Here is a 15,761-nt window from a genome sequence, read left to right on the forward strand (position 1 = left end):
TGCAACCCGCGGCACTAAATTGGCTCCCTGCACTTTTTCTTCATGCCATCGTCAGATTACTGTAGAACTCATGATTGGCGCATTTGCATAGTACAGCTCACGAGTCACTGCATAATAGCCTATGCACTACCACCAGTATGCACGGCCAGATGCTGAGTAAGAGGAATTTGGGCTGCCGAAACCTCCGGACCCTTCAACCTCCTTTCGACTCTCCGGATCCAGCTGCCTCGGCCCATTCGTCGCGTGACCCCGTTTTCTTTTTCTTTGACTTGTTTACTTGTGATCCATTTATTTCCCGTCGCCTTACAGAGAGAGTAACCCAACTTGGAACCACTCTGCATGGGGCTTTATTGGCGAATCACCGGCATGAATTGTGGCCTCATTGCCTGATAATCGATAATCACGGGTGTCAATCATAATACTAGAGGTGTATTGCATGGACGTTCTAGATACCATGACTTCAAAGTCGGTCTCGGTCTCGGCTCGCTCGGGTCTACTGAATCCTAGTCATCCTGTCAGAAGCTTGTCGGTCGCCTTTTGGCTCTGGAAGACCGTCTTGTTCTTGGTCATTGTCGGCTGCCCTGGCCCAGGCTATGATACGTCCACGAGTCTTCTTCCCGGGCAGGGAGTTGCCCCGTTGAGTCTGCCGGCGCCTTTGAAATTCGTCAGGTGGGATTCCATCTATTTTGTGCATATCGCAGAAAGTGGCTATGTGTTCGAACAAGAGTGGGCCTTTAGTTATGGCTATGGCAAATTTATCGCTTTCCTGACCTCTGGTGTGTTCATCTGCTCCCCGAGTAACCCGAGCGCATCATAGATGTAGATACTGATGGCTGGTATCTTGGTAGTTCTGAATCCTTGGAGTAACAATGCCTTGGAGGGAACCGCTGGGATCGCAGTGGTCGCGGTTGCGCTCTCACACCTTGTCCATTATCTCTCGGTCTTAGCCTTGTACAGACTCTCGATTAATGTCTTCGGTCAAGAAACGACCACGCAACGGCTCATTTGCTTCCTTTCTGCCGCGTTGCATATCATTTCCCCTGCTGGGGCTTTCCTTTCTGCCCCGTACGGAGAGCCGGTCTTCTCTTTTCTCAATATCGCCGGGCTTTACATCTACTCTTCGTCCGTCTTGGACAGCAATACTGGTAGCCCGGTGTCCAGAAATGCGAAGCTGCTATTATCGGGCCTAGTCTTCTCGGCTGCCACGGTGGTGCGCAGCAATGGGGTCCTCAGTGGTTTCTTGTTTGCCTATGATGCTCTCCTTCTGTTGCAAGGGTTTTTGTCTCGGGGTGTTTCGGTCGATGCTGTTGTTCATCTAGGCGTCGTCATCACCAGCGGCTGCATTTTATCCCTGGGATTTGTCGTTCCCCAAGTCTTCGCTTATATGCAATATTGTATGCCGGAAGATGTCTCAAGGCCTTGGTGTCAACGTTTTGTTCCTAGTATTTATGGCTGGGTCCAGGAACATTACTGGTACGTACCCTTGTTGGTCTCGTTTCATGTCTCGACAATCGCTTACCCCAACTTCAGGAATGTGGGCTTCCTTCGATATTGGACTGTATCGAATATTCCCCTCTTTCTACTTGCTCTTCCCATGCTACTCATTCTGTTCCAGTCATCCATATGGGGGCTTAAAGCATCCCTGGGATCAACCCCGTCCAAAACCTCCAGCACTGACCAAGGGGCATCATCTACGACGCGGGCTTCTTTGCTGCTGCGGCTCGCCGTCCCGCAAGCCCTGCTTTCGGGGCTAGCAGTCACGAGCTACCACGTGCAGATTATCAATCGGGTGTCCTCCGGATATCCTTTGTGGTATTGGTACATTGCACATCAACTTCTTGGCGATTCCGGGGAGAAGCATGGCCGAATTTTCACGCTGGCTGTGCAAGGCGCAGTAATTTATGGACTCATACAAGCGGTTCTCTTCGGCTCCTTCCTCCCACCGGCTTAAGATGTAGACCGGGTGTCGTTTAATTTTCAGTGGACTGTCTTTCTATGTTCTCATCATATTCTATAGTACGTGCTGTTTAGAGGCCAAACGGGTGGGGAGGGAGTGAATGCAGCATGATGACATTTCATTAATCCCAGGTGGTCACGTGAGATATTCTTTATAATCCCATGTTCTTTATATTCTATTTCATGTTACTTTTCCCTTCCAGCCTCATTCACATAAGCACCGCTTGGGCAATGCTGGAGGCAAACGCCGGCAACGCGTTCTTTGGTTGTTCTGGGTCCGAGCCCGATTAGGCTGCGGCGTCATTGCGTGTGGAATTATGTCATCAGTTGATCTGACAAAACCCAATGATACCTTCACCCGTCGGACTGCTACGCATGAGCTTCCCCCCATTTGTCCTCCACCTCAGAGCTTCAAGTCGGCGCAATTCTGGCAGCTCTTATTCCATCCAGCCCTCTGTATCAATCAAAACAATCTTCGAAAGATTCTTTCTGGCCAGCCCTCCTGCATCTCAACCACAGCTCCGATCGTTGCTTTCGGTCGCTTGTTAGCTCAACCCGACCAAGTCGCCCATGCGAACGGGACTGATAGCAGGCTACTCTTTCGCATCGGCTTCCACAATTAAGTCTTAGCTACAAGCTTCATGTCCAACGTATTTACCCTCTATTCTTGATCTCTGATGCCTTGCCAGGTGGATTTAACGCAAAAGCTGATGCCAGTCTCCCATAGGATTCTCCCACATTCCTACTTTCTCCACCGCAGTAATCGTCGGACGGACTGCATGATTATGGATAATTCAGGCCCAAAAGCGATCCTGACACCCGAGAACTTTCACAATGCGCACGAGATTTCACGGGCTACCTCTCCAGGAGGCGAGCCCGCGGGGACCAACGGCGATGGTGAACCAATAGCTCGTGTCCGGCCTCGGACATACCCATACTTCAAATATCTACCGTATTCGCTCGAGAGCGAGACCGAGAGAGATCGAACTCTACGGGAGATATTGAGCCAGCTCTATATCGCAGTGGAGGCAGGTGACTTCAGCCCGGGTGCTGTGCACTGGACGCGGGAGCTTCGAGGATGGCTGTCACTCAAGTTTGACCCGACGCGCAAGGAACGCATCAATCTTGTGAGGCTCTATTACGAACTTTGCCTGGCCCCGGGAATCGACCCCGGTGTTTCGGAGCGGTTTGCCAGCATGTTCATGCTTCTCACCAAGTGAGTAGATTTAAAGCGTATATCAGCCGTCGCGCCTGAATACTAACGTGACCGCAGGCGCAAGCATTACCTTCGACCGGTCAAGGACCTGATGCTGGATTGGAAACCCTTGTACAGAGAGTTGAAAGCCTTCGTTCTACCGACAGAATCGGGTCTCGTGCATTCGACCAATTTGAAACGGAACGTCAAAACACTAACGAAGCTCTGTGCGTTCGTTCAGCTCTATATCGACCCTTGCGAGCTGCCGGCGATGTTGGAGGAATTCCTTCCCCACTATACAACGTCATTCTCGGAAGGTGCATTTGTGGTCGTTGGTCTGATCAATTTGCTTCTTCCCACGTCTCCCCCGCCGGAGTCCCGGGAAGATCTGCTACCTCAACACTTCATGCCGACGTATTTCCACCTTTGGTCGTTGGTCAGCCGTTCCAAAACCTTCGACGTCACTTTCATGGACTTCCTCTCTCGGTTAGCGCGAGATTCGCTTCCCGCTGCTCACATATCATTTTCTGAGTATGGAATCTATACCAAGGAGCAGTCGTCCCTCATATTCACGGCTATTCTGCGGCTATTGGAGATCCCTGTAGGACAGTCAACGTCCCCCTACAGTGCTCTTGTCGATATTTCTTCGGGACTTGGCATCATGCTTGATCGAGACACCAGAAAGCATCCTGTGGCGCATCACATCGCTCGCTGGATAGTCATGTCCCTTTCGCCGGCATGCCTTGACGCTGAAGAGTCGATCCTCACCCAACTTGAAGGGTTAATCCAAGCCGTGGAAACGTTCTTCCACCCCTCTAACTCGGGTAGTTGGACCAAGACTCTGTCCCAGTTGGTTTACTACCTTTCTGACTTCTTCATAATGCGCTGGAACCGCGAACAACGTGGAGAAATGGAGGTCCCACCCGAACGGCGACTGACAGAGCCGCTGAAACGTCGTTTTGTGCTGTGTCTGCGAGAGGTGATCTTCATGGGAATTTATGCAAAGAGCGGCACAGCTATGAGCTTTTCTTTGTCCACGCTGCAGAGTTTGGCATTCCTCGAACCACACCTTATCCTGCCAGGTGCTCTGCAGAGAATCTACCCGGCACTTCAGGGTCTCGTTGAGGTCCATCGTACGACGTCTTCGCTCCGTGCTCTTCAAGTCCTGGCACGTATCATATCCAGGACCAAAGGATATCGTTGCCATATGACAACTTTACTGGGGCTCGCGTTGCCAGGTGTCGATGCCAATGATCTGGAGAAATCCTTGCACGCCTTGTCATTCATTCAATCTGCCTGCTACAACATCCCTATGGCCGACTTGACGAGTGGAAGGGAAGATGTAAACTCCAACATGCTCGCCGTGCAATGGATAACTGGCGAGATGGAGCGCATGGAAGAAGAAGGTGTCGAGGTCCAATTGAATTATGACAAGGATCTCGACGACGAGACCGAGGAACTTATTCTTCGTTCTTCAACCTGCGGCTTCGCCGACTTTATCGTCTCATTCTTGGGCCGCGTCTTTACGCTCTTGGAGAACCTCCCCGACGCAACCAGGGTCCGAAATGGATCTCCCGAGGAAAACATTGTGAACACGCTTCCTGCAACTTTCATGCCACTCCTGTCGTCTCTCTCCCCGGAGTACTACGACATTGCTCTAACCAAGGTTGTTGATTTCGTATCCAACCATGTGATCCACCAGGCTCGCGATGCCATGGCTTTCATCTGTAATTCTGTGTGCAAGGTCAATCCCGAAAAGGCATTGAAACGCTTCATCCCGGTGTTGACACAGGCAATCCGTACTGAAATCGATGACAACGGTGCGGGCTCGACTCGAACGACGGGTACGGATGTTCTTCCCCGCGATCGCGGCTTGGTATGGAATATCAGCATGCTGAGCATGTGTGTCGTCCACGTCGGGGACTCTGTGCTGGCTCATAAGAAAGAGCTCTTCGACATTGCCGTGTACATGCAACAGAAATGCAGGGGTATCCCGACCGTGCACATTTCGAACTTCGTCCACCACCTACTCCTGAATCTCACGGGAACTTACACCGCCGATTACTCGCTCTACGAGCCCGCTGCTGTGGCTAATGGTGTACACCCCGGGCTTTGGAGTTATCGAGCTGATCCGCATAGTTTGACCGTGAAGTGGCACGTTCCTACGCGCGAAGAACTTGAGTTTGCTGTGGATCTCTTCCAAAATCAAGCGGAGACTGCTCTTTCACGGCTGACTGCATTGATTGATGACACGTCTAGCGTGAAACGGGACGGCAGCGGGAAAGATTGGTCGGATGAAGTTATTAGGAGTCTAGTTCTGCTGCGCCTTATCCTCTCCGGTATCTCCGTGCTTTTCGATCCCACTGCAGCTTCGAAGACCAAGGAAAGCGGGTTGAATGGTTCATCGAGCGATATAAACATGGCAGACGCCCAGGAAGTCTCCTCTGGCAACGACACTGAGAGTGATGATTCAGCTCTTGATAGTTCCGATGAGTCTACCGTTCGAGAGTCTTTCGCATACCCAACTGGCTATCCACTCCAAGAGGGTAACGCGATGCACACTACCATCCATTGTATTCGAGAGAGGGCTGGCTGGGTTCTTCACGGGGTGCATAGATTTTTGTCCGATAAACAGGAGGATGACGTACCTTGCTTCAGTGCTTTATACTCTGCATACCGGTCGTGGTTTGTCGACGTCGGCATTGAAAGGTCCGCCCATGTGCTGGACAGGGTTACACGTCTTCTCGCCGCGGATATTCACCCTTACAAGATGAGTGGTATCCGTAAGGATTACCCGCGTCCTTTGCTGGTTCGCAGAGCGAATGTGTATCACTTGCAACGGCTAAGACACAATGCGGCACCGCGACCTCGGTCTCGGCTGGACGAAATCTTGCTCCTGGACATTGCCGAATCATGCGTGTCTCTTTACACAGAAACCCGTCGTAACGCCCAAAGTGCAGGAGAGTCGGCCCTCAAAGCCGTCTGGGGCTCTCGGCTACTTGTCATCCCACCGCTGCTCCAAGCCTTGCAGAAGGGTATCAAAGAAAATGATTACGCGAGAATTAAGGGCTCATTGTTTTCTTTGCTGTTAAGCAGCGTCGCCAGAACTGTCGGGCGTCACTGGAAATATGCCCCTACTTTGATCAGGACTTTCATTGATGCAAGTGCGGTTGACAAGCCATCCGTGCAGAAGATTTGCTCCAGTGCTGTGTTTCAAATAATGGACTACGGTCGCTCTATGGAGAGAATGGCTATCCTGAGTCGAGACCGCGTTGAAGCAATCGCTCCTAAGGATGATGTTCAAGATCAAATTACGCAAAAACGCAAGGCCATCAATAATAAACGCGCCCGTATTGAAAAAAGAAAGGCCGATCTGGCTGAAGAACTCGTGAATCTGGCAAGGGTGTCTCACTGGAAGGTCGCCAGTCGAGCGGCCACTATTGTGGTCACAATGGGTCTCAGATTCGACTACATTGCGAGCGAGAATCTCATAGACCTCGTGACACAAGGGTCCATTGATGACCACCCTGGCTTGCGTGGTATGTACTCTCAAGCGCTCATTGCGTTATTCACTATGGTGGATGTGCGTGCAATCTGCAGTCATGATTACAAGAACTACATCTTGGGCCACCAGCATTTCCCCTCTAAGATCAACGTAGCTACCAAGCGCTACGAGGAGGGTTGGACCCAGGAATATTTGTCCAGCTTTGCCAACCCAGAGGCGGAGTATTACGTCGACCATGATTTCCCCGGCTGGCTTGTGTGGGGAGATAGCATGCCCGCGTATAAGTCGAACGTTGCTCGCGATATTGAATACGACGAAACCGAATGGAAAGTGCGAACTCACATGGGCAAACTGTTCAATCGAGCGTGGTTCACCAAGTTTTTCATGTACTTGAAACAGGAGCCACGAGACCCGTCTGCTGATAAGTTCCGGATGCCCTGCGCAATGATGCTGCTCTACGCTTTTGAATTGATGCTCCGAGATGGACTCACCGCTGCCACATTCCAAGATATCCAGGAAGAAGTCGCGGCTGTCTTCGAAGACGGCAGTGATAAGCATCAGCATAGGGCTACTGCCGAGATCCTAGGTGCCCTTGTGAGCTCTGTTGCAGACTCTAGCGTACAGAATCGGACCTTGGTGTGGGAGTACGCTTTCCCAATTGTGCAGAAGATCTTCACGGATGGATTGACTCCTGAAAACTCTGGCTATTGGACGACATTCCTTCACATGATCCTCCAATGCCGCGATCCTCGCAGAGCTTGGCCGCTAGTCGACTGGCTTGCAAGCTTCAGGCTGGATATGACCACGAATGCTGCTTTCAAGGAGAGCTCGAAGATCAATCTATTACATCAAGCTATTATAGATGCAGGGTGGCATTTCCAACTTGAGAAGCCCATTGTTGAGGACTTCCTTGCGCACCTTGATCATCCCTATAAGGGCGTTCGTGAAGCCATGGGCCAAACCATTGCTACAATCTATCGCACAAGATATCATGAGTCCTATGCAGATGTGAAGCGTCTTTTTGCAGCACAGGAATCTGCTTCTTCGGTGGGCACGTACCCGTACTATCCTACTGAGGAATTCACAGCAATGATGAATGATGTCTTCAACCGAATTGAGAAGTGGCGACATGAAAGAACGCCGGGTCAGCATACACCATCGTCGTATACTTCGGGCAGCAAGACAGTCCTTCTCTGGCTCGACTCGACTCTCTCATCCCATGAATGCACCCAACTTGTACCATTTTTCCCGAGCGTGTTCACCGGGCAACTTCTACACATGATGGACGTCAAAGAAGACCCCGAGCTTCAATCCCTCGCCTACCACGTCTTCCGTCATTTACCAAACATCCCATACCCTGCCGAGGAAAGCTCTGGGTTCATCAAATCGCTCATCCACATCGGCCAGACTTCGCCCTCGTGGCATCAGCGTTTGCGGGTGATGATCAATATTCAGATCATCTACTTCCGCCGCCTGTTCTTGCTCTCCGTCGCTGATCGTGACAAGCTGTTCGAGTGTGTGGCGAACATGCTGGAAGACCCTCAACACGAAGTTAGAGCCGGAGCATCGGCCACCCTGTCCGGAATGATCCGCTGCTCACCAGTCTTTCTCCGGGAAGAAATGATCAAACGATTCCAGGACCGGTTCGGCAAGATTCTGATCAATAACCCCCTTCCTAAGAGGCCAAAGAATTTTAGATCTGGAATCGCGTCGCCAGTCTCCTCCGGGCCCGGGACTCCGACCCCTGAACACACGCGACTCATAATCACCCGCCACGGTGCAGTTCTGGGACTTGGTGCGCTCATCCAAGCATTCCCATATAACAGCCCACCGCCACGATGGATGCCTGAAGCTTTGGCTACCTTGAGCGTTCGCGCTGCAAATGATCCGGGCATAGTAGGATCGAGTGTCAAGTCTATTATCAGTGAATTCAAGAAAACCAGACAAGATACCTGGCACATCGATGCGAAAGTGAGTTATCATCCCATCACCCCAGCTTTTGAGAATAGACGAATTAACCGCCTGCAACCTAGGCCTTTACATCCGATCAACTCGAGGACCTCTCGGGTGTGCTTTGGAAGAGCTACTTTGCTTAATCACAACAACGGGGGGCGGTCGAAGCAAAGCCGACCTATAGGTGTTGTACTGGTTGCTATGGGCGAAGGGTACTACTCAAAACCCTCTCGCTCCCATGACACAGGATATAGGGCATACTTCCCACCTGACGGCCCATACCATCTACATATCTGCAGGGCTTTGGAAATGTGCGATCCGGCTGGCTTAGTTGTAATAAAGCGAGGATATCTGCTGGTAGTCAAGATTTGGGAGGCAATGTTGATATTGTATACAGCGTTCTTTCTCAGTGGTGATTATTAATCAGTACCAGGGCTCCGGTCTTGGGCCATAGTCGAGGTACTTCACCTTGCTAATCATCTTATTCAGTGAAATTTCGACCGTAGACTAAGTTGTAGTTTAACTATGAAGCCAAATGCGGCAAGCGGGATCGTCTCTTAGTCATCGTTTCAACTTGGTCACGTGCCGTATCAGCAGCCACGCGGCTTTCCGACCGTCGAGGCCGCATCACGACTCCCAGGGGGTTCTTTCTTCCAGCAGACTGCTCTCACGCCAGCTCCTGGCTAATATATTGTTACTTGGTTCAACTCGGACATCGCCGAGCTTTTTTATAACTACTTTCTCGTCCCTCTGGTGGAAAGAATCTGCTCAAGGCAGCCTTCCTTTCACCATGGCTCCAAGGGACACCTTCTTCCGCTCGTCGGATATGAGCTTGACCCAGCTCTATATCGCCAACGAAATCGGACGAGAGGTTGTCAGTGCCCTGGGAGAGCTTGGTTCGGTTCAGTTCAGAGACGTATGTTCACACCAGACAAGTTCGAGCTTGAATAAGATGTCCCGGAACTAACATGTATTCATTTATATCTAGCTCAATCCCGACACCAATGCCTTCCAGCGTACCTTTACGAAAGAGATCCGTCGGCTGGATAATGTGGAAAGACAACTGCGTATGTTTTGAAGCTCCGAGATGGCGGACGGTCTGCAAAAGGCCGAAGCGAATGTCAACTAAACTTCCTACCCTCGCCAGGTTATTTCCATGCTCAGATGGACAAGGCAGCTATCCCGATGAGATCTTCGGCCGAGTTTTCAGACACGTTGGCCGCTCCCTTAGCATCCGAGATCGACGAACTTGCGGAACGCAGCGAGAGCCTTGAACAGAGAATCTCCTCGTTGAACGATAGCTACGAAACACTGAAGAAACGTGAGGTCGAGCTTACGGAATGGCGCTGGGTTTTGAGAGAGACCGGTGGCTTCTTTGACCGTGCCCACAGCCACACGGAGGAAATTCGCCAGTCTTTTGACAACGACGAGGCTCCTCTTTTGCGTGACGTCGAGCAGCAACCTAGCCGAGGTGCGAACGGTGATGCGCAGGGCCAGCAGTCGTTCCTTGAGATGAACATCGGCTTCGTGGCGGGTGTGATTCCTCGGGACCGTATCGGCGCTTTTGAACGAATCCTTTGGCGGACGCTGCGTGGTAACCTGTACATGAACCAGTCGGAGATCCCTGAGCCCATCGTCGACCCTACCAACAACGAAGAGACCCACAAGAATTGTTTCGTGATCTTCGCCCATGGAAAGAACATCATTGCCAAAATCAGAAAGATTTCCGAGTCTCTCGGTGCCTCTCTGTACAGCGTGGATGAGAACAGCGAGCTGAGGCGGGATCAGGTTCACGAAGTGAACACGCGGCTTAGCGATGTGGGCAACGTTCTGCGTAACACGAAGAACACTCTGGATGCGGAACTCTCCCAGATCGCTCGCTCTCTCGCAGCTTGGATGATCATCGTGAGGAAGGAGAAGGCAGTCTACGATACTCTCAATCGGTTTTCTTACGACCAAGCGCGAAAGACTCTCATTGCGGAGGCATGGTGTCCGACCAGCTCGTTGCCGTTGATCAAGTCTACCTTGCAAGATGTCAATGACCGTGCTGGATTGAGCGTGCCTACTATCGTCAACCAGATTCGGACCAACAAGACTCCGCCTACCTATGTCCGAACGAACAAATTCACGGAAGCCTTCCAGACCATTGTCAACGCCTACGGTATCCCCAAGTACACCGAGGCCAATCCCGGATTGTACACGGTTGTGACCTTCCCTTTCATGTTCGCAGTCATGTTTGGTGATTTCGGCCATGGTACCCTGATGACCCTGTGCGCTACCGCCATGATCTTCTGGGAGAGGAAGCTTCAGAAGACCAAGTTGGATGAATTGACGTACATGGCTTTCTATGGTCGCTACATCATGTTGATGATGGGTCTTTTCTCGATGTACACTGGTATTATTTACAACGATATCTTCTCGAAGGCGTTTACCATCTTCACCAGTCAGTGGCAGTGGCCCGACAACATCGAGAAGGGGCAGGCCGTCGAAGCTACATTGAAGGACGGTTACCGATTTCCTATTGGACTCGACTGGAACTGGCACGAAGCGGAGAACTCATTGCTCTTCACGAACAGCATGAAAATGAAAATGAGTATCATCCTGGGTTGGGCGCATGTAAGTGGATCTTGATCTCTCAGTTGGGGGGAATTGGAACTAATGGCTGTACAGATGACCTACGCCCTTTGTCTCCAGTACTCCAACGCTCGCCACTTCAAGTCAAAGGTCGACGTTATCGGCAATTTTATCCCAAGCATGCTCTTCTTCCAGTCCATCTTCGGTTATCTCGTCCTCACCATTCTCTACAAATGGTTTGTGGATTGGGGGGCCAGGGGCCAGTCGCCTCCGGGTCTTCTGAACATGCTGATATTCATGTTCCTTTCTCCTGGAAGCGTTGAGGAGGAGCTCTACCCGCACCAGTCAACCGTCCAGGTCATTCTATTGCTTATTGCCTTGGTCCAAGTTCCGGTTATGCTTTTCTTCAAGCCGTTCTACCTCCGCTGGGAGCACAACCAGGCTCGTGGTCTTGGATACCGAGGCCTGGGTGAGCCTTCAAGAGTCAGCGCGCTCGACGATGGCGAGGCGGATGGCCGGGCCCGTGACAGCATGGCCAGCGATGGCGAAGGTGTTGCTATGATTGCCCAGGACCTCGGCGACGAGGAACACGAAGAATTTGACTTCTCGGAGATCATGATCCACCAGGTCATTCACACCATCGAGTTCTGCCTGAACTGTATCTCCCACACTGCCTCTTACCTGCGTCTGTGGGCCCTTTCTTTGGCCCATCAGCAGCTTTCCATCGTCTTGTGGAACATGACCCTCGGCGGCGCCTTCGAGCAAGAAACCAACGCCATGCGTGTCATCATGATCGTCGTCACCTTCTACATGTGGTTCACGTTGACCATTGCCATTCTCTGTGTCATGGAAGGCACCAGTGCCATGCTTCACTCTCTTCGTCTGCACTGGGTCGAAGCCATGAGTAAGCATTTCATGGGTGACGGAATCCCGTTCGCTCCGTTCAGCTTCAAGACCCTCCTAGAGGAGGATCCCGTCGATTGATCTCGACGAGACTTTCCCTTCGTTTCTGTCCTCTCCTTTATTTTTTGGATTCCTCTGTATTGTAACTTATCAGAAACAATCAATTGGATTTTAGACCCTTTATTGTTGTCCCACCTTGGCTTGGCACCTTCTGTGGATCATCTAAGTCAAAAGTAATCGTGCTCGTACACAATTTTTAAGCATATTGAGCTGAGCTGGCGGTTAAGATTTATAGGAAGTAGGGAAGGGCGGGGGGCTTGGATGTCCAATTGTTTTCACAGTTTTCAATTTTCTCGAGTATTTTTTTTTTTTTAAAAAAAAAAAAAAAAAAAAAAAAAAAAAAAAAAAAAAAAAAGTCAGATTATGTAGACATTGGAATACTTACACACGTGCCTGAATCCTTTGCAAATTAAGATTCTCTATGAATGGTGGTTGTTGGCTGATTTCCCTACTATGACACAATATATATTTTCATGCAAGTCTCGCGAACCCGAAAGCATACTACACCAGGACAGATAATGCTCGATAGAAAACCCACGGAGCCTATCACGTTAGATTTGGATTTACTTTTGAATATTGAATTTGCTATAATTTTTAGATACATGAAGATCGTGAGCTATTTGCTGGTAAAAACCGGGCGATATTCCACACCCGCGGTGTGTTATGTACCGACGACATTAAAAATAATCATTGTGAAAATAAAACGACACAAGAACTCCGTACCGGACACCGACCGAGAACTATGCAACCGAAATCAAATGATCTGCATGGGCTGGATCGTTTATTTCTTGTGCTTGTTGTACGTGTCGATGACCCGTTGCACCTCGTCCTTCGAACCGAGGAACACGCCGCTGCGGTCGTGGATGTGCTCCGGCACGACCTCCAGCAGACGCTCGGCTCGCGAGTTGATGGCCAAACCACCGGCGTTCTCAAAGAGCATGGCCATGGGGGCGCACTCGTACAGAATACGCAGCTTACCCTTGGGGCTCTTCGAGTCGGCGGGGTAGGCAAAGAGACCGCCGTATAGCAGGGTTCGGTAGGCATCGGCAACCATACTACCGATGTATCGTGCACTGTACGGCTTCTTGCCCTCGCCTGGGAACTTCATGGAGCGGAAGACCTCGTTGGTCCATTCCTCCCAGTACATGCTGTTACCCTCGTTCACGGAGTAGATACCGCGCTTGGCGGGCATCTGCATGTTGGGGTGGGTGAGGATGAATTCACCCAGGGAGTTCTCCATGGTGAAACCGTTGACGCCACCGTTGCGCATGGTGATCACCAACTGAGCGGAGGCACCGTACATGGTGAAACCAGAGGCCACCATCTCGGTTCCCGGGGAGAGCACGTCTTTGGCGGTGACTTTTTTCCCGGGACCCAGCAGGGAGTCGGGGAGCTTGAAGATACCAAAGATGGTGCCAACCGAAACGCCAGCGTCCAGGTTGGAGGAGCCGTCAATGGGGTCGCACACCACGGCATATCGGGCATTGGGGTGCTCGTCGAACAAGATCGCCTCATCCTCTTCCTCGGAGACGAGGATGCGACACTTGCCGGAACCCTTCATGGCGGAGATGAAGATGTCATTTCCGATGACGTCGAGCTTCTTCTGGTCATCACCGGTGGTATTCGAAGACCCGGCCAATCCGGTCAGGTTGATCAAAGACGCACGACGGATGTAGTAGGCAATGGACTTGAAGGCGAATTGGAGGGCGTGGCACAGGAGTCTGTAGATTGTTGCCCCGCCGTTAGTTCCAGGCGACTTTCCCCACGGAAAAAGAAGGAAGCGGGGCAGGCGTGGACACTTACGTGAAGTCACCAGTGGCTTCGGGCACCTTAGTCTGCTCCTCGGTCAGGAACCTGGTGAGCGTGACGATGTCGGTGTTAATGTTCTCCTGTCCCACGGGGGGAGCGCCGCCATTGTCGGTAGACATGATGAGTGGATGGAAGATGTAGAGTAGACGAAGGGGAAGGGATCCAGCGGAGTCAATTGACAAGTATGCAGAGGAGGCGAGGCGAAGGAGGGGAGTTTAAAGCAACCGTCGACCTCGGTTCAACGGAGAAAGCAGGAAGAGAGCGGGAGAAGGCAAGGGAAGTAGATTCTCGTCGACTAGGATCTAGCTGCACGGGTATGAGGGAATGAAGCGAATAAATGGACAAGACGTCTTTTCAGACCCAGGGCCAGACATGAGCTCTTTATGGCGTCGCCATGGCCGGACCCCCTTTTTTTTCCCTGCAAGGCAATTTACATCATTGTCTAGCGGCGAGCCAGAAATGGGATACGGGTGGATCGGGCAGCAAGATGAAGCGCAAGACAAGTCTGGCTCTCCCAACGTCAGAAGCGACCAACCGGTTTGGGTTGACGCAATGTCACGGGGATGGTCACGGTACGTAATCCCCGCAACAGGAAGGCCCCTCTTTCTTTCTCCCGACTGCCTCCGATCCTCAGGCTGACAATTCTTCCGGCCGGCTTTCCTTCAATCAGAGCCCATTACTCTATCTATTCCAACAATGCCTTGCTGAGCCATTATTGAGTCCTCCAGGGCTTGACGGAGAACCTACGCTGTACGCAAGAGATGAGACAGGTGTAGATCGCCAGTACGTGGACACGTGTCGGACACGGGATCCCGAATCAGTGCAGAGGATATGATACATGCGATGCTATGCGCTCAGGGACAACTAGTTCTGCGGGTGGGTTTCCCGGCCGGTCACCAGACACGAGGAGTTTTGAAGTCCACCTCCAACTATCGTGAACTATTCGAGTCTGGCCCCGGCCGCTTCGGGTCTCTTTCCTCCGTCGATCGCGAGCTGACTAAGACCAGATCAGCTGACCGCCGTCGGACTGCTGACATAAGCATCCTCGTCCGCTCGCTGCCGCTAGCCCGCTTGGGCCTAGCGGCGCTCGGTAAAATTAGCTCCGGAAAAGTGAGCTTGAAAAAGTTCGCCGCGCGCGCTTTGCTTTCAGCTTTTCCTTCTTCCCGCACACACTCGACCACGGCCTGGTGCCGGTCTTGACACGATGATGGCCTCAAGAATGTTTGACAAGCCTCGTCCCAGTGTCTGTGTCGTAGTTCAATTGCCGAATTGCTCATGCTGATGTTCCACTGACCATCTCAATCCGCCAGATGCAGGATGATTTTGGTACGTACCGACCACCTCGGACTCGTCCCTTCCCTTTGCATGATGTTACCCACAACCATACAAACTAGAGTCTTTGACCTTTTTGGGCATGAAAACTCGATTGTTTTGCACGTCAGTCTGATATGCTTGGCAAGCTTTCTTTTGCACTGTTGATTCACCTCGATTGTGCTCCCGCAGTTTGCTGACTTGGACCACAGGACTACTAAACCTAGCACAGCGTTGTCACACCAAGCAGGGTTAAAGAAGAACGGTACGTATTTTCTTGTCTCAAACACCTGGTACTCCCCACTTGCATGATGCTTCTTCGTATATATACGCTGGAAATTACCGACTGAGACTTTCGGGTCCTTGGCGATATCAAATGGCTATTTCTGATCTGCATGTTTCAATTACACCTGTTTTATCCTCATACATGTTTGGTGTGCGAGTGCTGACAGAAAGAAGATTGCTACTGCAGTTTGTTCATGTCTTTCCCAATGC

General features: G+C 51.3%; 4 protein-coding genes across 4 annotated transcripts; 3 read left to right on the top strand and 1 right to left on the bottom strand.

Annotated features, from left to right (window-relative positions):
• Nucleotides 1-454: 454 nt before the first annotated feature.
• P170DRAFT_470472 (DUF409 domain protein) lies at nt 455-1,951 on the top strand (the record flags this gene model as incomplete). The annotated part of the gene is made up of 3 exons (XM_024852760.1): nt 455-776; nt 849-1,473; nt 1,531-1,951. 3 exons carry the CDS (start codon nt 455-457, stop codon nt 1,949-1,951), a joined length of 1,368 nt encoding a protein of 455 aa, XP_024710347.1.
• A 395-nt stretch (nt 1,952-2,346) lies between these two features.
• P170DRAFT_374513 (proteasome activator BLM10) lies at nt 2,347-9,066 on the top strand. The gene is made up of 4 exons (XM_024845287.1): nt 2,347-2,606; nt 2,684-3,172; nt 3,230-8,627; nt 8,690-9,066. The coding sequence occupies exons 2-4, from the start codon at nt 2,736-2,738 to the stop codon at nt 8,750-8,752; spliced, it is 5,898 nt and encodes a 1,965-aa protein (XP_024710348.1). The 5' UTR covers nt 2,347-2,606; nt 2,684-2,735; the 3' UTR covers nt 8,753-9,066.
• A 189-nt stretch (nt 9,067-9,255) lies between these two features.
• P170DRAFT_374517 (H(+)-transporting V0 sector ATPase subunit a) lies at nt 9,256-12,370 on the top strand. The gene is made up of 4 exons (XM_024845288.1): nt 9,256-9,525; nt 9,598-9,676; nt 9,757-11,225; nt 11,280-12,370. The coding sequence occupies exons 1-4, from the start codon at nt 9,400-9,402 to the stop codon at nt 12,165-12,167; spliced, it is 2,562 nt and encodes an 853-aa protein (XP_024710349.1). The 5' UTR covers nt 9,256-9,399; the 3' UTR covers nt 12,168-12,370.
• A 334-nt stretch (nt 12,371-12,704) lies between these two features.
• Nucleotides 12,705-14,074, bottom strand: fbp1 (fructose 1,6-bisphosphate 1-phosphatase; the record flags this gene model as incomplete). Its single annotated transcript, XM_024851285.1, has 2 exons — nt 12,705-13,867; nt 13,950-14,074. The coding sequence occupies 2 exons, from the start codon at nt 14,072-14,074 to the stop codon at nt 12,928-12,930; spliced, it is 1,065 nt and encodes a 354-aa protein (XP_024710350.1). The 3' UTR covers nt 12,705-12,927.
• Between the last annotated feature and the right edge of the window lie 1,687 nt (nt 14,075-15,761).

The sequence above is a fragment of the Aspergillus steynii genome (genome assembly GCF_002849105.1).
Source record: "Aspergillus steynii IBT 23096 chromosome Unknown P170scaffold_1, whole genome shotgun sequence".
NCBI lineage: Eukaryota > Fungi > Ascomycota > Eurotiomycetes > Eurotiales > Aspergillaceae > Aspergillus > Aspergillus steynii.